The 23,940-nt window shown below is 36.3% G+C and overlaps 2 protein-coding genes across 3 annotated transcripts; both read left to right on the top strand.

The window, feature by feature from the left end:
• Positions 1 to 1,190: 1,190 nt before the first annotated feature.
• On the top strand, positions 1,191 to 20,271 carry LOC146461166 (uncharacterized). 2 transcript variants are annotated; one of them, XM_085087125.1, is made up of 7 exons: positions 1,191 to 1,695; positions 1,853 to 1,919; positions 2,035 to 2,092; positions 4,297 to 4,591; positions 6,536 to 6,702; positions 7,176 to 7,355; positions 20,138 to 20,271. In XM_085087125.1, exons 2-7 carry the CDS (start codon positions 1,887 to 1,889, stop codon positions 20,170 to 20,172), a joined length of 768 nt encoding a protein of 255 aa, XP_084943251.1. In that variant the 5' UTR covers positions 1,191 to 1,695; positions 1,853 to 1,886; the 3' UTR covers positions 20,173 to 20,271. The 2 variants fall into 2 exon arrangements, with proteins under 2 accessions (XP_084943251.1, XP_084943252.1); XM_085087126.1 differs by lacking the exon at positions 20,138 to 20,271 and adding an exon at positions 7,594 to 8,031.
• LOC146461167 (uncharacterized) lies at positions 13,125 to 19,895 on the top strand. The gene is made up of 6 exons (XM_085087164.1): positions 13,125 to 13,232; positions 13,402 to 13,465; positions 13,581 to 13,638; positions 17,122 to 17,416; positions 19,077 to 19,243; positions 19,717 to 19,895. Exons 2-6 carry the CDS (start codon positions 13,433 to 13,435, stop codon positions 19,893 to 19,895), a joined length of 732 nt encoding a protein of 243 aa, XP_084943290.1. The 5' UTR covers positions 13,125 to 13,232; positions 13,402 to 13,432.
• Positions 20,272 to 23,940: the final 3,669 nt, after the last annotated feature.

Below are 23,940 nucleotides of genomic sequence, written 5' to 3'. Positions count from 1 at the left end.
TCGAATATAACTGCTATTTAAGGTATCGCCATCTGAAAATATTATCTCCAAAGATCCTGGTTTTGTTTTCTTTTAAGGTGTTAAAACATCTTAATAAATCTTTTGTAAAGCTTTCGTTTGTAAAAGAAAACAAAAAAGTCCAGAAAAATATTTCATTTGTGCGACGGTTTACTAATCCCATAAGATTTTTAGTCTACGTTTCACAGCTCCTGTCATTGTTTGGCGTAACACCTTGGTTATTTCGTGTCACGTGACATCAAACTAGACAAAGACTTTACACTTAATTTCATGTAAATTGGTTGAAGGGTTTCCGGCTTAGAACGCTCCTACAGTAGGATACCTGAAAACAATGGCCCCTTAACTAAAATTGTTCACTTCGAAGTGCTTCTGGTTTTTAAAAATATTTCCATTTGCCGGTATCTAAATACGTACACTTTGAGAACTTATCAGATCTTGAAGCTACTTTACAAGCACTAAAGTAGTAACCAACACTTATCAGCACTGAGACACACGTACCATCCCCGTGGTATGGCCAATACCGTACGCATGCGCACAACCATATCACCCGGGCAGTGGCAGCCATGGACAGCTGTTTCGCCCTTATTGGGGCTCATCAGCATGGCATGTTTACTAAAGTAGTGTTTCTGAACATCACAACAAAAGACGATCCAAATCCTTGAAAACTGTCAATAGACTACAAAGCTCCCGTTGGTTGCCAAATTGGAAGGTTTCGTGTGCCCAAATTAGTTTTGCACCTGCAGCTGGTGGCAGTTTCTAATTATAATTCCACATTGGACAAGCGTGCGTTATGCACAACACAACACGCGATCTAACAGGAGAAACAATTGATAGCTACTTAAATGGGACTTTAGACAGCAATCAATTTACTATTTTGTTTTTAGTTCAAAACGACAGTTTCCAAATGCTTCTGTACTATAAATCCTTATTTGAAGAGGCGTCTAATTTTTTTTTCCTGTTTTTTTTATTTTTTTTTTTGCTCCAGGGAACTCTGAAAACCTTTCTGTTAGAAAATTACTCTATTATCTTTGTCCTGAACGCAATTGCAAGTTAACTTGAAAGTTTTTATTTTGGTTTAAATAAAGAAATACCAATATCACTAGAAAGAGCACCTTAAACTTAACAACACTGCAAATGAAAGCACGTTAGACATGGAGCGCAGCTCTGAAACCAGTTTCAAAGTTTTGTTACTCGTTTCAACGAATTGGATACACTATACTGTACAAATGATTGTACGACTTTCGAAGTTTACCGAGCAATATGCTAATCTTCCAGTAAATTTGCTTAATGCCCTTTAAATTGCAAGGCTAGACAATTTCAAGGTGATCTTTCCACTGTTTCGGCGGTTATCTCGTTCGAAGCGCAGTGAAAAATTTAGAGACACTGCAATGTTGTTTATTTGAAAGTGGCGAAGCTTGTTATGATACATCTGCAGCCAATCAGAAAAAGGAGGGACAAAAATATCAAGTTTCTCCATTCAGCATGATTAATAATATGTTGGTAAATTCAAATGCAGATGCGAAAAGCTATTATGTCTAAGATTATGTAGCCGTTTGTTGCTTACACTGTACCAGTGCTGTAACAAAATTTGCGGGGCTACGTCCAGACCGTAAAAACGTTTTCGCTGGATTGGAAGGGCTGGAAATTATTTGCTGAGGAGATCAGTCTTTGTTCCAGGTATTGTGTTATTATTTTAGGAAGAAGGGTAGCTTTTACAAAAATATTTCAGTCTCTACATTGTCGATAGGAGCTTTCAAATATAATTTAAAAATTCTAGAAACTCGTTAAACGGCCCATTCAGTGTAAAAATTATTTTGTTTTTGTTCGCTTTCAGGTGAAAGCCGGAAAGTAATAAATATTTGGTCCCAATGGACGTTCTTTCTTGCTTGTGGGCATTCGTGGTAAGTAGTGGGTTATTTTTAACACGATGATTAATTTCTACATCTTTAGAGCAGGTCTTCATTGTAAACAAGTTCTCGATCGCTGTCGATGCTTTTGTTTAATTTTATTGAACAGGTATTTCTCTCTGGACTGGGTTCACTAACTGCTACCACAAATTGCAGTTTCCCTAAAGGTATCGTGGTAATGAACAAATAATCTATTAGTAACAGTATTTAACATTATCGCACTTTTTTGACATTTTAACTTCGTTGTTTTATATCGACAAATAACAGCTCTTTTGTTTGCTTCGGTAATAATACTTCATTTTCGCTCCCGAGATTTAAAGAAAATTTATATAAGAACACACACCGGAAATGAAGGACAAAATCAAAAGTTTTGAATTTGGAGCGAGTGAATAGTGTACCTTTTTCGTAATCCGGTTGCCAATGCATTCGACTTGCATTGAGTACTTAAAAATTAGACTACTTAACAGTACTTGTAACAGGAGAGTAGCTATTATTTGTTTAAAGTGTCTTGATCGCTCGTGTTTATTACTGCTCTAATCACTCTTAAAACAAAATATTTTATTTTGTCCGCGAGTAAATTAAACGGAGTGAACGTAGCCGAGAGAAGCGTTTAAACATGGAAAAGGTAGGGAAAAAAGAGCAAATTCAACTACAGATTATGCAAGCCCCGAACATCACACCACCTGCAAATTCTATTGTATTTTCATATCCTTGGCTTGTTTACCCTCTGTTTACTGATGTCCTCATTGTTTTGGCACTCATGAAATAAACGCTAACTTGTACGCGGCGTTGAAGCATAATTTGTGGTAATTAAACCTTGTTACATGATAGAAACGCTTTTCCTTGATAAAAACCGCCATATTTTGAAAGGAAGGGCTTGTGTGAAAATTATCCGTGTTTAGTTAATAGTCATGCAGAGTACTAGTGCCTTTTTTTTATCGCCCTGCAGAGAATTGAGAAGTCCACATTATATATTCATGAGAAAACCAGTTTCGTGGTTTGATGAAATTAGCATAACCACAACACCACAAAATGCAATTTCTACAATGAAGAAGATTCTGCGCACGACAGAATTTGAAAAACATTCGTCAAGAAATTATAATATTTTTATTGGAATGTGCCAGTATCGCTCTATTGCCAAGTGTTATGGTATCTGTCATTTTTTGTCAGAATTTATCTAGCTATTGCTTAAGTTATCTGACTTACTTCCTGCAATGATGTAATTGCTAACCGGCTAACAATGCTAATTTTTGACCAGCATCGAAGATGGAAAAAATGATACTGACTCAAAAAGATATTCTTTACAAAAAGTAAGACAGTGAACTAGCCTGAATTTGCCTGAACATCGTAAAATTAAAATCGATATGCCGAATATTCCCGTTTTTAATTTCCCGTACATTCGCCTGTAATTATGTACGTGGACACTTACTGAACTATGTATAAAGAGGTGCGTGTCGAAAGTCATCTTACACAGCTTGCGGTTAAACATTACTCATATGTTTACAGAGCAACATGCAGTTTTAGAGACAGATCGTCGGAAAAAACAAAAACCCAAGTCAACGCTTTGTAACTCGAATATATACATCAGACAAATTTCAAGAAAACAATCTTTTGGCAGGCATCCCAAGTTTTCATTTCTTAAGATATGTTAAGTTTTCAATTAAAAAAAAAAAAACAAATAACTACGAATTTCAGAGTTTTCTACACAAATATTAAATTTCTGCTGTCAGTGCTGGTTGTGTTTATCCCTTTCCAAAATGTAGAATTTTATTGCCAGTATGACAAATGGGAAGAAAACCGCCATTTTAGAGACATATCTCATCCAACTGATCGGCTATATGAATGGCCTAGCACTTCGACAAATTAATATCTATCTAGACGTGGAATTGAGTGGCTATTCAGCCTGGACAGATTTAAAACGTTTCCAACGACTTGTTCAATATGTGAAGTGCTATCAAACTTGCTATTTTTTTTTTCAGAAATGTATGTGTAAAAGTTAAGTGCAGTAGATCAACGGTCATTGAATTTGATGTTTCCATGACAACCAAATATTGATAGGCATATATTCCTCTTTAATGAGCAAACTTTTAAAACTTTCCTTACAGCAGCTTTCTTGTTTTCTGGTATTGTATTGGAGGATTTTGGGATCAATTTTGTTGTTCTTTCAAATTTTCGTGGAATTACAGAAATGATGGATATGATCGTAAGTTAATTTCTTTGACATCTACGCAATCATTATGATGACTTCGATTAGTGAACGAGTTTTGTTAACGCTAGAAGTTCAGATACTGTTTAGTTATCAAGTACCGCCCAATAAAATTTCCTGACATCATTATGTCACTGACTGAAACGTGTATTATTTTGTTTATAGATATATTTGGTGTCCAGATCGAGAGCTGGGATAATATTAGAAGCTCAAAGTTTTATCTCGATACTCCGTCGAGTAAAACGTTTATTGATAAACTTGATGTTCCTCCAAAATCGGACCTCGCCAACATTGGAAGGCGGCTTCGAACGTACTTCCTTGCGCCAGAGACTGGGAGCTACATATTCTACCTCGCTTGCGATGACGTTTGTGAGCTAAATCTTAGTGCAGACGAGAAGCTGGAGAATTTGGTGACTTTAATAGATATAAAGTCATATACTGCCTACATGGCATGGAACAGGTATCTACATTTGCACAAAGAATTAAAGGCCGTAGCATCGATTTAAACGTCTTTTGAACGCATTTTACGGACGGCGCCTACTAATACCGAAGTATTTTTCTGCAGTTTATGACTATGCGGGAGAAGCAGATCTTAGCAAGACCTATTGGAATCCAAAACGAAAAATGGGTGTAGCCACGCATTTTTCAGAGTTAATTAAGCAATAATATCTCTAAGGAGCGCCAAAATATAAAGCAATGTATGGGATTTTTTTCCTAAATTGAAGCTTAATTATCTCTGAAAAATACATGGTTACCCATCAATTTTCTTTCGAGATATCAAAAGCACTTGCTAAGTTCTGCTTTCTCTGCGTAGTTTTAAACCGTGCAAAAATATTCCTGTATTAGCAGCGACCACCCATAGGAAACCCGAGTATCTTGAGATGCACAGAACGAATGCGCAGTAACAATAGTAGACACCGTCCTTGTTTTGAGCTCGTTGTGAACGCGTTATAAACGTCTTTTGAACAGGATTAAAACACCTATTCAACGCGTTTTAAGCGCGCTTTTTACTCGTTTCTAACGTGCTTTCAACGCATTTTGGACGGGTTTTGAAGGTATTTTGAATGCATATTGACGCGTTCTAAAACACTTTATAAATACGTTTTGAACAAGTTTTGAGGCCGTTTTAAATGTGTTTTGAATGTGTTTTAAAGGCGTTTGGAAGGTTTGATCGCGTTTGAAAAGCGTGTTAAAGGTTTTTAAATGGTTTTGAACGCATTTTAAACGCGTTTGAAACGCGATTGAAACGAATTTTGACCTAGTTTTGAACAAAACGACTATAACGGCCAATTCAAAGAGCAAGTCCTTATAGGCAGTGTGGAACTTAAAGCTTTTAAAGCTTTAGCAAGCAAAGGTGTACCGGAGACAATACCAACGGTCTAACTTCGTTATACCGTGAGAAGATTTTTCAAGCAAAAAGATCACATGGAATAAACACTGATAGTAAGAATCTGTCAGTAATTTTAAGATGCTCGTTGGTAGCCCAGCCGGATCTCGAACCTAGATACCAGCGGAACTAAACAGGGAGGGAAGGGGAGGACAGGGTGTGGAAATTGATTGAAGCAAAGGCAAGAAACGACGCTCAATTTCTGGGAGGTCACCGAAGTGAAAATTGGAAACAGCAGTTCAGTCTCTAACGAGAGGAACATCCTCCTTTGCTAGTGGTCGTCAAAAATCTAATCACTGAACTACTATTTATTATCTGCTAACAGTTTTAGCTTATTTAGGAGAAAAAATCTCTAAAAATGTAAATTGAAAGCAAAGAATGCTTACCTCTAATTTAGGCGTAGATTCGGTAATGAATTATCCCGCAAAAGATGAAATAACCATTATTGTGCTAAAATTAAAAACGAAAAAAAATATGATCAAAAGTACACTCCTGGGAATTGTGAAGTTGATTGGCAGTCAAACCAAACAGTACCTAAACTTTTGCTGACAGGTCACTTACTAACTTTCCCTCTCAGGAAAAGAGGTCAGGTTTGAAAGGTCTAGCTTGGGCGTTGACAGAGAATAAAAATCTTGAGATTTCGTTTTTTGCCAAACTCTCCTACGAGTTTGTGTTAATTTTCCTGATTTCTTCGTTTTGTCTTTTCGGTCTCCTTTTTTTATTTTCTGCCTTCCTTCTGGGAAACTATTACCTTTGAGCAAAGTAAAAAATTTTATCAGAGAGAAGCAATTGGTAGGAAAGCCATTTAACCCTCTGTTTGGGCAAGCAAGAAAGCCTGGGCTATTGGAGTATAATTCTAACTCATCAGATTCCATTTTCTACAGCTGATTTTCAGAAAGAAAAACACATCGCCAAAAGTAAAGTGATACACTGATTTGCGTAACTCCAACGAGCGTATAAGTTTGGGCATAGACGTTTAAGGGCAGACGTTGAGTTTGATACTTCACTTGTTTCTAGTTTGAGCTCCAAGGAAGTGAGATTGTCCAAAGGCCATTCATACCTCCTGGAGGCGATTTTGGCTCAGTTTGGAGGAGCATATCACATTACAGTTGGCGTTAAGCTCCCGGATGGAAACGACATTCGACCTGTTAACAATGAATTCCTGGTTAAGTACAAACCACCTGGTAGGAGAAACAGCATTAATAAATAAATCTGTTTTATCGGCAGGTTCACGCACATAAGCAAACTGTTTGTTTCCCTAAAAATCTAGCTATTTTACGGTGCCAAGTCCGCAAAGTTTCATGATCAGTTGCAACAGAAGTAACGAGCTGAATCTTAGTGTGAATTATACTTAAAATGTTTGGTGAAGAAAATATCAAAGTCTTCCTGCATTCAAACTAGAATGTATAATACGTCCCGAGGTTAGGAATAAAATCTCTGAATGTTGAGTATATTAAATTTGAGTGATTCCTATCATCTTTTAAACAATAAAACGATACGGTCTACTTGAATTGGAAAATAACGGAGTGAAATGTTTTCATTCCATTCGTTTGTTTTGCTCCTTTGCTAACGTGCATAGTCACTCTTATATTTATTTAAAGCGTTCTCGCTTTTTGGATTTAGACTTTTCGTTTTTTTATTTTCTCTCTTTCCATAGGAGCGTTTGGCGAAGCTCCAATTGGGGAATGGGGATCATGGTCCCAATGCAGCAGGAGCTGTGGAGTGGGAACTCAGTCACGTAACCGCTCATATTGCCCCAACGCTCCGCCTGTATATTGGCAAAGAAATACCACTGATCTTGAAATGCGGGTCTGCCAGCCTATAAGACCCTGTTCAGGTATATCAGTATTTTTTTTTAATGTTAACTACCAAACGCCATGGCCAATCAATTTTAATGCTCAACAACAATATTATCGAAAAATTCCTCTACTCAAAAGTGTTCTAGCCGGCACTTCCTAACCCTTGGTTTTTTCTAGTCATTGACATGTTTTTTCATATTTTACCATTCATCACATTCTTATCGATTTTAACTGTTTGTAATATATTTATGCTTAGTTTTGCATTTTTACTCGCAGTTGAAAATGACCACAGAGAGTTCGAAACGTCGTGACTTTTTAGCGTTAACTTTTGTTACAAAAGAAGAAGAAGAAGAAGAAGAAGAAGAAGAAGAAGAAGAAGAAGAAGAATGATTTTTGCGTATCACCTGTTTGCCCAGTATTTGACTTGGATGTTGAGGAACAACGAGGATGTAACTTTGGACCTTGAATATTGTTTGCCTGTTTGCTTGCTTGTTGTTTGAATAAAGAACTGAGAAAATTTCCTGGCAGTATAGTACGGTTACATGACGGGGTTACCTGTGAAACGCGTTGCTGGCCAGTTCATGATCAGTCGTTCGCAAGTGAACTTTGTACCTTCTTTTAACCGAAAAGGTTTTAGAGGCGCGCACGCGCATAACCCACCCAAGCCATAGGTAGCCATACTTCTGTATGAGTAGGCACCGTCCTTAACATTGAGATAGGGGCGTATTATGATATACTGGTATTGAGGAATAAAGCGATACCAATTTCGAATTAAAGAAAACTGAACCAAAAGCTACCATGTCATCCTCTTTCAATTATCCAGAGAAGAAAGTCAAGATAGACCAGACAGTCGAAAAAGCACGTGACAAAATTGGCGGGAAAAATTGAGCCTTCACACAATGTGACTGGATGTCCTCCAGGAAACAGATCTTTCTGCATAGACATTTTTCTTTTATTCTGGTTACGCTGACTCATTTTATATTTTTGTAATCGTTTTTTCTCAATTCCATTTCACTTATTTCATAAGTATTTTTACATTGTTTCGTTAATTTATCTCTCTTCAAGTTCATGTTCTCGGATGTTCCATATTCCTGGTCTTATCGACTGTCTCCGAGCGATCGCTTTTGAACACGAAAAATTACATGGCGTGTTTCCACGCACGCAATGAAATCCCAAGTTGTTTTACTTCTAAAAGCATATCTGTTGGTTATTGAGTAATAAATCTGACTGGAGAGGCTCTATCGACTATTCTGTTTTTGTAATTCATTGGCTTTCTTTTTTGATAATTGTCTCCAATTAGTTACATGTTTGTTCTTAGGTTATACAGAGGGGCCTAATGCCAAGCTCCTTTCACTTTTTATGGGGTACCTGTGGGTGTACAAAGGCAAATATGCAACGTAACGTAATCTTTCTTACTTTCTCTTTTTTAATCATGGGCATTAAAAATGTTGAATGCAGTGAAAAACTATTGACTCTACTGAAAAGGGGACATTAAAATTAGTGAAGGGACCAAGTTTGACGGCCTTATCTTAAAAACCGGGATTGATATAAAAATAAATATTAAGAAGTTTCAAAAATGTTAAAAAAAAACCCCAGAAGTTTCGGGTATATAACCCTTGTTCAGTGTGGAGAAAACCGTTGAAATACGCTACCGCACACAAGCGCGCAAATGAACAGTACTCCCGGCGAACACATGCATTAAAAGTTACAATTCAAATAACGTAAACTAAAATTGATGTTAAGTCCATCGGGATAAAGTTCTTCTGAGAATAAAATGCACCTTCACAAAGAGAGAATGTATACATTTTAATAATAAAAGTTAATGATAAAAGCATTCGACGTTCGACTTCTGTCTTCATTTTCAATAAAAGGTGACAAAAAAAATGTCAAAACTTTTTAAAAAGTGACAAGACTGTTTAAGTGGGCCATTTTAGAGGAATATATTTACTGTATTGCAAGAAAGTGCGAAGTGAAATTGTAAGAAAGCCAAGTTCAGTATGTACAAATAGAAAAATATATTAAAAAGAAGACACCTTGAAACTCCGGGAAAAGTCGAGGTTGACAATTTTCGAACGTGATCAAGATTAATAATAACGACAGAAAAAAAAAAAGAAAAAAAAAGAAAAAACAGAAAGGAAAATAAAATAGGCCATTTATATTCCTTTTTTTTTTACACTTTTGCCGGTTATCGCTCGTTTAAATCGTTTGAAACAATGCCTTATTAAAGGTTGTGTTACATTATGCTAATTATATTTCTTTCACAATGACCTCGAAAATGACCACAAAAGGAGGTCGAATCGCCCTTCGTTTTTATCGCTGATTTTTATCACAAAAATCTATGTTTTGAAATAAATTCCACTGATCCCTAGCGATTTCATTGCATATGGTTTTGGGACACCGCTTTCCCGCAAAGGAAGTTCAGGTGCGATGCCAATATCCAGTGAGGAATACTGACTTAACTGGGAACGGTAAGTTAAAAAAAAAAATAATAATAATAATAATCGTAGAAAAATGAATTGAATTGTCATTGCGCCCTAACGCCATCTACCACTACTTCGAACTAACAAAGCGCGTGCATTTATTTTCACTGAAAGGTAGTTTTAAATCTGAGATACTTTGTTACGAAATGTACTGACTCCAATCAAACTCCCTCACCGATTCAATATTCTTGTGCAGAAAACTATCACTTCTTTTATAAAAGGATACGGATATTTTGGGAACAACAAACCAAAGATTAATACAGTGAATGAATTCAGAAACACTTTCCTGGCACTACTAATCATGTCACTCTGGTAATTCCAGTTTGAAAGTCAAACACTCAAGCTTATGACGGAACCGTGAATATCTCACTTATTCTAATCATTCCAGCAATTTAATACCGCGTGCGTTGCTTCAGAAGTCAGAAAAGTATGATTAGCAGGGTGTGTACTCCTGAGAATTCTGTTCTTTGTAACAATGAGACTTCGTTGGCCGATCGATCGAGAGGCTTATACCATCTATTGACGATGCATAATTCATCTACACTCTTTTTTTTATAAGAACCTTTTTTGAAAGAACGTTGAGGCTTAGAATAACTAAAATTTAAGAACATACTGAGAACATTAGCCAGGCTGAGAGTCAGATAAGAACATTTTTATTACGACCGAATCAAATGTTTTTAAATGAACATTATAAATACGGATAAAATAATGCATGTAAAAATTCGGTCTACATTGGGCAATTAACACACAACTAATAGGTGTCTTGGTCACGTCCGCATAGATCTATGAAATACTATAAAAGATAACTTAAAAATATCTTAAGGACTTTTCAGGCCCAAATTGCCAAAAATAATAAGAACGTTCAGCCTCAACCCCAAAATTAGGCGTTCTTACAAAAAAAAAGGAGTGTTACTTACAACCCAGGCTGTCGAAACGATATCTCCCCTAATGCCTATTTATTTTACCGCCACTTAGAATATGACTCCCGAGAGCTCAAGCCGTTTTTAAAAGTGTTAGCTTCAGAATTATAGAAAACCCTGTAATCAAACCTTCTAGTCTGAAATGCATTGCAAAAAACCAAACAAATATCGTCCTTCATTTTAAGAAAGACTCAAAAGGTGGTATGGTCTTGCCTTAAAAGAGTTCGTGTCTTGCAACTTATACGGTTTTTGGTCTTGAAAACCTCAACAATCAATAAGGAGAAGTCGTCATGCTGTCTTTATAAATCCACACAAGCCTTCCCTAAAGGCTACTGTTTCGCGTTTATCGCAATTTACTGAATGACACATTTGTTACTTTCACTTCCACTAGTATAAACACTCGCTCCTAACATATTGTATTTGATGCGGTTTTCCCTTTCAAAGGCAGCCAAATTAAAGGACAATTTATTATCTTTGACGCTAAACCTCTTAACAAGGCCCACGTAAAACACACACTTACCGGACAAGTCCCCCCATCCCTCCCCTCCCCAACCGCAACCTCCCCCTCAATGTATCGGCTTGACTGAAGCCATCGGCTTGCTTTCTTATGACAACGTACGTAGACCACTATTCGTTAAAAAAACCTGGTCTTTTCAAAGAATGCGTGTTGATATGTACAAAGCTTAAACTAAGCAGGGTCTATATCTGCCAGTGCATTTCAATTTGTTTCTTCAAACTTTCAAAGCCATTTACCGTTAATCCAGAGAATCTCAATTAAAAGTCGCTCTTGCAAAAAAAGTAAGCAAAATAAAATAGATGATTAATAAGAAGAAAGAATAAAAACGACAAATTTAGTGTCTTGCTTCTGTATCGATTAGATTCGAATATAACTGCTATTTAAGGTATCGCCATCTGAAAATATTATTTCCAAAGATCCTGGTTTTGTTTTCTTTTAAGGTGTTAAAACATCTTAATAAATCTTTTGTAAAGCTTTCGTTTGCAAAAGAAAACAAAAAAAAAAAACAGAAAAATATTTCATTTGTGCGACGGTTTATTAATCCCATAAGATTTTTAGTCTAAATTTCACTTCTCCTGTCATTGTTTGGCGTAACACCTCGGTTATTTCGTGTCTTGTGACATCAAACTAGACAAAGACTTTACATTTAATTTTATCTAAATTGGTTGAAGGGTTGCCAGCTTCGAACGCTACTACAGTACGCGCGCAACCGGGTCTCGAAGGATACCTGAAAACAATGACCCGTTAACTAAAATTTTTCACTTCGAAGTGCTTCTGGTTTTTAAAAAAATTTCCATTTGTAAATGGAAATTCGTATGTAAATACGCACACTTTGAGAAATTATCAGATCTTGAAGCTAATTTCACAAACACTTAAAGTAGTCTTTCTGAACTCCTTTCTTACGCACTGTAACCTTATGAAATAAGATCGTGTGGAGTAAATAAAAAAAAAAACTATATACAACAAAAGACGATCCTAAATTCTTGAAAACTGTCAATAGACTACAAAGCTCCGGTTGGCCGCCAAATTGGAAGGTTTCGTGTGCCCAAATTGGTTTTGCACCTGCAGCTGGTGGCAGTTTCTAATTATAATTCCACATTGGACAAGCGTGCGTTGTGCACAACACAACACGCCATCTAACAGGAGAAACAACTGATAGCTACTTAAATGGGTCTTTAGACAGTAATCAATTTGCTATTTTGTTTTTAGTTTAAAAGGACAGTTTCCTTATGCCTCTGTATTATAAATCCTTATTTGAAGAGGCGTCTATTTTTTTTCTGTTTTTTTTTTTTTTTTTTTTTTTTTTGCTCCAGGGAACTCTCAAAACCTTTGTCCTGAACGCAATTCCAAGTTAAGACGAAACTTTTCATTTTCGTTTAAATAAAGAAATACCAATATCACTAGAAAGAGCACCTTAAACTTAACAACACTGCAAATGAAAGCACGTTAGATATGGAGCGCAATTAAACCAGTTTCAAAGTTTTGTTACTCGTTTCAACGAATTGGATACACTATACTGTACAAATGATTGTACGACTTTTGAAGTTTACCGAGCAATATGCTAATCTTCCAGTGAATTTGCTTAATGCCCTTTAAATTGCAAGGCTAGACAATTTCAAGGTGATCTTTCCACTGTTTCGGCGGTTTTCTTGTTCGAAGCGGAGTGAAAAATTTAGAGACACCGCAATGTTGCTTATTTGATGGTGGCGAACCTTTTTTTTTTTTTTTTTTTTTTGATAACCTGATGGTGGCGAAGGTTGTTATGATACTTCTTCAGCCAATCATGAAAAAGGGGGACAAAAATATCAAGTGTCTCCATTCAGCATGATTTATAATATGTTGGTAAATTCAAATGCAGATGCGAAAAGCTATTATGTCTAAGATTATGTGGCCGTTTGTTGCTTATACTAGTGCTGTAACAAAAATGTGCGGGGCAGCGTGCAGACCGTAAAACCGTTTTCATTGGACTGGAAATGCTGGAAATTATTTGCTGAAGAGGTCAGTCTTTGTTCCAGATCTTGTGCTATTATTTAAGGAAATAGAGTAGCTTTTATAAAAATATTTCAGTCCCTACGTTGTCGAGCTTTCAAATATAATTTAAAAATTCTAGAAACTCGTTAAACGGCCCATTCAGTGTAAAAATTATCTTGTTTTTGTTCGCTTTCAGGTGAAAGCCGGAAAGTAATATTTTGGTCCCAATGGACGTTCTTTCTTGCTTGTGGGCATTCGTGGTAAGAAGTGGATTATTTTTAACACGATGATTAATTTCTACATCTTTAGAACAGGTCTTCATTGTAAACACGTTCTCGATCGCTGTCGATGCTTTTGTTTAATTTTATTGAACAGGTATTTCTCTCTGGACTGGGTTCACTAACTGCTACCACAAATTGCAGTTTCCCTAAAGGTATCGTGGTAATGAACAAATAATCTATTAGTAACAGTATTTAACATTATCGCACTTTTTTGACATTTTAACTTCGTTGTTTTAGGGCCAGTTCATACGTCGAACTTTACATGAGCCGAACCTAATGCCTATTAAGGTCGACCCAAATAATTAAGTTCGGCAGTTGATTCAGACGTCGAACCTAACTGAAGTCGAACTTAATTAAAGCTAAGTGAGAAAATAGATTTTCGTGGTCAGCAGCTGTTGTTTTTACTCAACAAGATTCAAAATGGCGGGAAAGATGAATTCTGACATGGAAGAGCTTGTTTGGAAAAATAATGAAGACAGGCCAAACACGGCTCCTATCGGTCGGGATAGGAAGAATATGACCTTCAAAGCTAATTTGCTCTTACGAGTACGTCTTTAAAAGATCTCCCTTTTCTGTACGAAGGGTCTTTGAAGATCCCTCTTAGCAGAGGCTGATTTTCTATCAAGTGCCATTTACTCATCTGAATTGTTTTAGTTTAGGCACAGAAGGGCGATATTCCGTAACAAACGGCAAAATGTTTTTGCGCGTTTTTTGTTTGTTTTGTAGTGCCGACATTCTTTCGCGGAATTTGACTTCTGAAAGAGTTTTATCTACAAGGTTATCGAGGTAACCTCTGTAGCGTAATCTCTGTTTAATAAGTAAGTAAGTAATGTTTTCTTCAAATGTTGTTTTTGAAGATTTTGTTCTGAGAAGTCTTGAGGCTTCGCCTTTGATATAGCCTGTATTGGAAAGTTTCTGTCGGTTTGAAGTGCGTGTGCACATCAAGAGTAGATTTTTTTTTAATCTTTCGCATCTCAGACAAGTATATTTAGTTTTTTCGAAACAAGAAAAACAAGCACATTCCTCTTTTCCCGCATCTTGTTCAAAATTATGTCCTTTGCGCATGCCAAGTCGATGGAACGCGCAGACCTCTGGGATAGATATAATTTATATAATTTATACATAACGTATGCATTTGGTTCGGCACATGTAAAGTTCGACGTCTGAATCGAAGTCGAACTTTTGCCGTTCTATTCGACTGGCGCAGTCGAATAGAACGGCGGGTCGACCCAAATGCAAATTTGTCGATCCTAACTGATTCATACGTCGATCTTTACATGCGCCGAACCAAATGATTAGGTTCGGCTCATGTAAAGTTCGACGTATGAACCGGGCCTTATATCGACAAATAACAGCTCTTTTGTTTGTTTCGGTAATAATACTTCATTTTCGCTCCCGAGGGTTAAAGAAAATTTATATAAGAACACACACCGGAAATGAAGGACAAAATCAAAAGTTTTGAATTTGGAGCGAGTGAATAGTGTACCTTTATCGTAATCCGGTTGCCAATGCATTCGACTTGCATTGAGTACTTAAAAATTAGACTACTTAACAGTACTTGTAACAGGAGAGTAGCTATTATTTGTTTAAAGTGTCTTTATCACTCGTGTTTATTACTGCTCTAATCACTCTTAAAACAAAATATTTTAATTTTGTCCGCGAGTAAATTAAACGGAGTGAACTTAGCCAAGAGAAGCGTTTAAACATGGAAAAGGTAGGAAAAAAAAGCGCAAATTCAACTACAGATTATGCAAGCCCCGAACATCACACCACCTGCTAATTCTATTGTATTTTCATATCCTTGGCTTGTTTACCCTCTGTTTACTGATATCCTTATTGTTTTGGCACTCATGAAATAAACACTAACTTGTACGCAGCGTTGAAGCATAATTTGTGGTAATTAAACCTTGTTACATGATAGAAAGGCTTTTCCTTGATAAAAACCGCCATATTTTGAAAGGAAGGGCTTGTGTGAAAATTATCCGTGTTTAATAAATAGTCATGCAGAGTACAAGTACCTTTTTTAATCGCCCTGCAGAGAATTGAGAAGTCCACATTATATATTCAAGAGAAAACCAGTTTCGTGGTTTGATGAAATTAGCATAACCACAACACCACAAAATGCAATTTCTACAATGAAGAAGATTCTGCGCACGACAGAATTTGAAAAACATTCGTCAAGAAATTATAATATTTTTATTGGAATGTGCCAGTATCGCTCTATTGCCAAGTGTTATGGTATCTGTCATTTTTTGTCAGAATTTATCTAGCTATTGCTTAAGTTATCCTGTTTACTTCCTGCAATGATGTTATTGCTAGAACCGGCTAACAATGCTAATTTTTAACTAGCATCTAAGGTGGAAAAGATGATACTGACCCAAAAAGATTTTCTTTACAAGAAGTAAGACGGTGAACTAGCCTCAATTTGCCTGAGCATCGTAAAATTAAAATCGATATGCCGAGTATTCTCTTTTTTTTTTTCCCTTACGGTTCGCCTGTAATTATGTACGCGGACATTTACTGAACCATATATAAGGACGTGCGTGTTGAAAGTCATCTTACACAGCTTGCGGTCAAATATTTACTCATATGTTTACAGAGCAACATGCAGTTTTAGAGACAGATCGGCGGAAACATCAAAGACGCAAGTCGACGCTTTGTTACTCGAATATATACATCAGTCAAACTTCAAGAAAACGATCTTTTAAGTTTAGTTTAGTTTTTAGTTTAAGTTAAGTTTACAATTAAAAAAAAAACAACAACAACAACAAACGACTTCGAATTTCAGAGTTTTGTACACAAATATTGTATTTCTGCTGTGAACACTGGCTGTGTTTATTCCTTTCCAAAATGTAGAATTTTATTGCCAGTATGACAAATGGGTAGAGAACGGCCCTTTTAGAGACATATCTCATGGAACTGATCGGCTATACGAAAGGCCTTGCACTTCGACAAATTAATATCGATCTATAGGTGGAATTGAGTGGCTGTTCAGACTGCACAGACTTAAAATGTTTTTAATGACTTGTTCAATATCTGAAGCGCTATTAAACTTTGCTATATATATTTTTAAGAAATTTATGTTGAAAATTAAGTGCAGTAGATCAATGTTCATTGAATTTGATGCTACCATGACAACCAAATATTGATAGGCATATATTCCTCTTTAATGAGCAAAACGTAACTTTCCTTACAGCAGCTTTCTTGTTTACTGGTATTGTATTGGAGGATTTTGGGACCAATTTTGTTGCTTTTCCAAATTTTCTTGGAAATACAGAAATCGCGGAAGATTGCGGCCGTTTGGAAATACGACGAAATTTCCACATCACGCGATATCATCACTCCCTGTCACAGAACATAAAATGAAGGAAATAACCTTGGATGTACTATTCAAGTTTCATTCTCATGCATAGTGGTAATTCTCTAAGCTAGAAGTTATAGAAGGGTTTGGATATGGTTCATTGATTGTTTGTTAATTTCTATGACATCTACGCAATCATTATAATGACTTCGATTAGTGAACTAGTTTTATTAACGCTAGAAGTTCAGATACTGTGTACTTAATAAGTACTGCCCAATAAAATTTCCTGACATTATTACATCACTGACTAAAACATGTATTACTTTGTTTATAGATATATTTGGTGTCCAGATAGAGAGCTGGGATAATGTTAGAAGCTCAAATTTTTATCTCGATGCTCCGTCAAGTACAACGGTTATTGATTCACTTAATGTTCCTCTAAACTGGAACCTCGCCAACATTGGAAGGCGGCTTCGAACGTACTTCCTTGCGCCGGAGACTGGGAGCTACATATTCTACCTCGCTTGCGACGACGTTTGTGAGCTAAAACTTAGTGCAGACGAGAAGCTGGAGAATTTGGTGACTCTAATAGATATAAAGTCATATACTGAGTACATGGAATGGAACAGGTATCTACATTTGCACAAAGAATTAAAGGCCATCGATTTAAACGCCTTTTGAACGCTATTTAAACTCGTTGTGAACGCGTTTTAAACGTCTTTTGAACACGATTAAAAGACGTTTTGAACGCGTTTTGAGCGCGCTTTAAACGCGTTTCTAACGCGCTTTGAACGAGTTTTGGACGGGTTTTGAATACATTTTGAATGCATATTGACGAGTTTTAAAAAGCTTTCTAAACACGTTTTGAGCAAGTTTTGAGTTCGTTTTAAACGCGTTTTGAATGCGTTTTAAAGGTGTTTGGAAAGTTTTGAACGCTCTTTAAACACGTTTGAAACACGTCTTAAAGGGTTATAAATGGTTTTGAATGCATTTTAAACGCGTTTTGAACGCGATTGAAACGGATTTCGACCTAGTTTTGAACAAAAAAACTATAACGGCCTATTCAAAGAGCAAGTCCTTATAGGCAGGGCGAACTTTTTAACCTTTAAACAACTGTTAAAGCTTTAGCAAGCAAAGGTGTACAGGAGACAATACCAACAGTCTAACCTCACTGTACCGTGAGGAGATTTTTTAAGCTGAAGATCACGTGGAATGAGCACTGCTAGTAACAATCTTTTGGTAATTTTAAGATGCTCGTTGGTAGCCCAGCAGGATTTCGAACCTAGAACCTAGAACCTAGAACCTGCAGTCTCAGAACCCTACCAGTGTAGCTCAACAGGGAGGAGAGGGAAGGGAGGGAGCAGAAATTGATTGAAGCAAATACAATAAACGACGTTTTATTTCTATAAGGTCACTGAAGTGCATATTGGAAACAGCAGTTCAGTCTCAAATGAGAGGAACATCCTCCTTTGCTAGTGGTCGTCAAAAATTTAATCACTGAACTTTATTTATCATCTTGCTAATAGTTTTAATTTGAGCTTATTTAGGAGAAAAAATATCTAAATATATAAAGTAAAAGCAAGGAATGCTTATCCTGATTTAGGCGTAGATTCCGGGTTTTATTGAAGGAGAAGGAAGCCCTTGATGTAAGAAGTGTCTATATGCAGTAATGAATTATTCAGGAATAGATGAAATAACGTAATTAACCATTATTGTGCTAAAATTAAAATCAAAAAAATTATGATCAAAAGTACACTTCTGGGGATTGTAAAGTTTATTTTCAGTCAAATCAAACACTACCTTAACTTTTGCTAACAGGTCACATACTAACTTTACCGGCGATCCTCTCAGGAAGGGAGGTCAGGTTTGAAAGATCTAGCTTGGACGTTTACAGAGAGCAACTATCTTGAGATTTCTTTTTTGCCAAACTTTCCTACGAACTTGTCTTCGATTTTGCTGCTTTGTTCGTTTTGTCTTCTCTGTAGTCCTTTTTTTTTTCTGCCTTTCTTCTGGGAAACTATTACCTTTGAGCAAGTTAAAGATTTTTATCAAAGAGAAGCAATTAGTAGGAAAGCCATTTCCCCCTGTGTTTGGGCAAGTAAGAAAGCCTGGGCTATTGGAGTATAATTCTAACTCACTAGATTCCATTTCTACAGCTGATTTTAAGAAAGAAAAACACATCGCCAAAAGTAAAGTGATACACTGATTTGCGTAACTCCAACGACCGTATAAGTTTGGGCATAAAAGTTTAAGGGCAAACGTTGAGTTTGATATATCACTTGTTTCTAGTTTGAACTCCAAGGAAGTGAGGTTGTCCAAAGGCCATTCATACCTCCTGGAGGCGATTTTGGCTCAGGTTGGAGGAGCATATCACATTACAGTTGGCGTTAAGCTCCCGGATGGAAACGACATTCGACCTGTTAACAATGAATTCCTGGTTAAGTACGCACCACCTGGTAGGAGAAACAGCATTAATAAATAAATCTGTTTTATCGGCAGGTTCACGCACATAAGCAAACTGTTTGTTTCCCTAAAAATCTAGCTATTTTACGGTGCCAAGTCCGCAAAGTTTCATGATCAGTTGCAACAGAAGTAACGAGCCGAATCTTAGTGTGAATTATACTTAAAATGTTTGGTGAAGAAAATATCAAAGTCTTCCTGCATTCAAACTAGAATGTATAATACGTCCCGAGGTTAGGAATAAAATCTCGGAATGTTGAGTATATTAAATTTGAGTGATTCCTATCATCTTTTAAACAATAAAACGATACAGTCTACTTGAATTGGAAAATAACGGAGTCAAATGTTTTCATTCCATTCGTTTGTTTTGCTCCTTTGCTAACGTGCATAGTCACTCTTATATTTATTTAAAGCGTTCTCGCTTTTTGGATTTAGACTTTTCGTTTTTTTATTTTCTCTCTTTCCATAGGAGCGTTTGGCGAAGCTCCAATTGGGAAATGGGGATCATGGTCCCAATGCAGCAGGAGCTGTGGAGTGGGAACTCAGTCACGTAACCGCTCATATTGCCCCAACGCTCCGCCTGTGTATTGGCAAAGAAATACCACTGATCTTGAAATGAGGGTCTGCCAGCCTATAAGACCCTGTTAAGGTATATCAGTATTTTTTTTTTTTAATGTTAACTACCAAACGCCATGGCCAATCAATTTTAATGCTCAACAACAATATTATCGAAAAATTCCTCTACTCAAAAGTGTTCTAGCCGGCACTTCCTAACCCTTGGTTATTTCTAGTCATTGACATGTTTTTTCATATTTTACCATTCATCACATTCTTATCGATTTTAACTGTTTGTAATATATTTATGCTTAGTTTTGCATTTTTACTCGCAGTTGAAAATGACCACGGAGAGTTCGAAACGTCGTGACTTTTTAGCGTTAACTTTTGTTACAAAAGAAGAAGAAGAAAAAGAAGAAGAAGAAAAAGAAGAAGAAGAAGAAGAAGAAGAAGAAGAAGAAGAAGAAGAAGAAGAAGAAGAAGAAGAAGAAGCCTAATGCCAAGCTCCTTTCACCTTTTATGGGGTACCTGTGGGTGTACAAAGGCAAATATACAACGTAACGTAATCTTTCTTCCTCCTCTTTTTTAATCATGGGCATTAAAAATGTTGAATGCAGTGAAAAACTATTTACTCTACTGAAAAGGGGACATTAAAATTAGTGAAGGGACCAAGTTTGACGGCCTTATCTTAAAAACCGGCAAAAATTCTGAAAATTCTATCGAGACGTTTGTATTTTGCCCGTCTTTGTTTCAACGACTGCAAAATTCGCGAATTTGCAAAACTATTATCTCGCCTATTCTAAAGATAAAAACTCTCAACTTTGGCCTTTTCAATAATTTTAAGGTCCTTTTTTCCAGCATTGACAACGCTTTTCGTTCCCTGTTCTATATCAAAGTTTTAAATCGCCGGGCTAAAGGTCTTGGATGGGATTGATATAAAAATAAATATTAAGAAGTGTCAAAAATGTTTAAAAAAACCCCAGAAGTTTCGGGTATATAACCCTTGTTCAGTGTGGAAAAAACCGTTGAAATACGCTACCGAACACAAGCGCGCAAATGAACAGTACTCCCGGCGAACACATGCATTAAAAGTTACAATTCAAATAACGTAAACTAAAATTGATGTTAAGTCCATCGGGATAAAGTTCTTCTGAGAATAAAATGCACCTTCACAAAGAGAGAATGTATACATTTTAATAATAAAAGTTAATGATAAAAGCGTTCGACGTTCGACTTCTGTCTTCATTTTCAATAAAAGGTGACAAAAAAAATGTCAAAGCTTTTTAAAAAGTGACAAGACTGTTTAAGTGGGCCATTTTAAAGGAATATATTTACTGTATTGCAAGAAAGTGCGAAGTGAAATTGTAAGAAAGCCAAGTTCGGTATGTACAAATAAAAAAATATTAAAAAGAAGACACCTTGAAACTCCGGGAAAAGTCGAGGTTGACAATTTTCGAACGTGATCAAGATTAATAATAACGACATAAAAAAAAAGAAAAAAAAAACAGAAAGGAAAATAAAATAGGCCATTTATATTCCTTTTTTTTTTTACACTTTTGCCGGTTATCGCTCGTTTAAATCGTTTGAAACAATGCCTTATTAAAGGTTGTGTTACATTATGCTAATTATATTTCTTTCACAATGACCTCGAAAATGACCACAAAAGGAGGTCGAATCGCCCTTCGTTTTTATCGCTGATTTTTATCACAAAAATCTATGTTTTGAAATAAATTCCACTGATCCCTAGCGATTTCATTGCATATGGTTTTGGGACACCGCTTTCCCGCAAAGGAAGTTCAGGTGCGATGCCAATATCTAGTGAGGAATACTGACTTAACTGGGAACGGTAAGTTAAAAAATAATAATAATAATAATCGTAGAAAAATGAATTGAATTGTCATTGCGCCCTAACGCCATCTACCACTACTTCGAACTAACAAAGCGCGTGCATTTATTTTCACTGATTGGTAGTTTTAAATCTGAGATACTTTGTTACGAAATGTACTGACTCCAATCAAATTCCCTCACCGATTCAATATTCTTGTGCAGAAAACTATCACTTCTTTTATAAAAGGATACGGATATTTTGGGAACAACAAACCAAAGATTAATACAGTGAATGAATTCAGAAACACTTTCCTGGCACTACTAATCATGTCACTCTGGTAATTCCAGTTTGAAAGTCAAACACTCAAGCTCATGACGGAACCGTGAATATCTCACTTATTCTAATCATTCCAGCAATTTAATACCGCGTGCGTTGCTTCAGAAGTCAGAAAGTATGATTAGCAGGGTGTGTACTCCTGAGAATTCTGTACTTTGTAACAATGAGACTTCGTTGGCCGATCGATCGAGAGGCTTATACCATCTATTGATGATGCATAATTCACCTACACTCTTTTTTTTATAAGAACCTTTTTTGAAAGAACGTTGAGGCTGAGAATAACTAAAATTTAAGAACATACTGAGAACATTAGCCAGGCTGAGAGTCAGATAAGAACATTTTTATTACGACCGAATCAAATGTTTTTAAATGAACATTATAAATACGGATAAAATAATACATGTAAAAATTCGGTCTACATTGGGCAATTAACACACAACTAATAGGTGTCTTGGTCACGTACGCATAGATTTATGAAATACTATAAAAGATAACTTAAAAATATCTTAAGGACTTTTCAGGCCCAAATTGCCAAAAATAATAAGAACATTCAGCCTCAGCCCCAAAATTAGGCGTTCTTACAAAAAAAAAAAAAAGGAGTGTTACTTACAACTCAGGCTGTCGAAACGATATCTCCCCTAATGCCTATTTATTTTACCGCCACTTAGAATATGACTCCCGAGAGCTCAAGCCGTTTTTAAAAGTGTTAGCTTCAGAATTATAGAAAACCCTGTAATCAAACCTTCTAGTCTGAAATGCATTGCAAAAAACCAAACAAATATCGTCCTTCATTTTAAGAAAGACTCAAAAGGTGGTATGGTCTTGCCTTAAAAGAGTTCGTGTCTTGCAACTTATGCGGTTTTTGGTCTTGAAAACCTCAACAATCAATAACGAGAAGTCGCCATGCTGTCTTTATAAATCCACACAAGCCTTCCCTAAAGGCTACTGTTTCGCGTTTATCGCAATTTACTGAATGACACATTTGTTACTTTCACTTCCACTAGTATAAACACTCGCTCCTAACATATTGTATTTGATGCGGTTTTCCCTTTCAAAGGCAGCCAAATTAAAGGACAATTTATTATCTTTGACCCTAAACCTCTTAACAAGGCCCACGTAAAACACACACTTACCGGACAAGTCCCCCTATCCCTCCCCTCCTCCCCCTCAATGTATCGGCTTGACTGAAGCCATCGGCTTGCTTTCTTATGACAACGTACGTAGACCACTATTCGTTAAATAGCTCTGGTCTTTTCAAAGAATGCGTGTTGATATGTACAAAGCTTAAACTAAGCAGGGTCTATATCTGCCAGTGCGTTTCAATTTGTTCCTTTAAGCTTTCAAAGCCATTTAACGTTAATCCGGAGAATCTCAATTAAAAGTCGCTCTTGCAAAAAAAGTACGGAAAATAAAATAGATGATTAATAAAAAGAAAGGATAAAAACGACAGATTTAGTGTCTTGCTTCTATATCGATTAGATTCGAATATAACTGCTATTTAAGGTATCGCCATCTGAAAATATCATTTCCATAGATCCTGGTTTTGTTTTCTTTTAAGGTGTTAAAACATCTTAATAAATCTTTTGTAAAGCTTTCGTTTGTAAAAGAAAACTATTTCATTTGTGCGACGGTTTATTGATCCCATAAGAATTTTAGTCTACATTTCACAGCTCCTGTCATTGTTTGGCGTAACACCTTGGTTAAAACTAGACAAAGACTTTACACTTAATTTCATGTAAATTGGTTGAAGGGTTTCCGGCTTGGAACGCTCACCTGAAACCAATGGCCCCTTAACTAAAATTGTTCACTTCGAAGTGCTTCTGGTTTTTAAAAATATTTCCATTTGCCGGTATCTAAATAGGTACACTTTGAGAACTTATCAGATCTTGAAGCTACTTTACAAGCACTAAAGTAGTAACCAACACTTATCAGCACTGAGACACACGTACCATCCCCGTGGTATGGCCAATACCG

This window comes from Pavona decussata, unplaced genomic scaffold (genome assembly GCF_977016875.1).
Source record: "Pavona decussata unplaced genomic scaffold, jaPavDecu1.1 SCAFFOLD_201, whole genome shotgun sequence".
Lineage (NCBI taxonomy): Eukaryota > Metazoa > Cnidaria > Anthozoa > Scleractinia > Agariciidae > Pavona > Pavona decussata.
The sequence above is the reverse complement of the archived record's forward strand: the minus strand, read 5'-3'. Positions and strand labels throughout refer to the sequence as shown.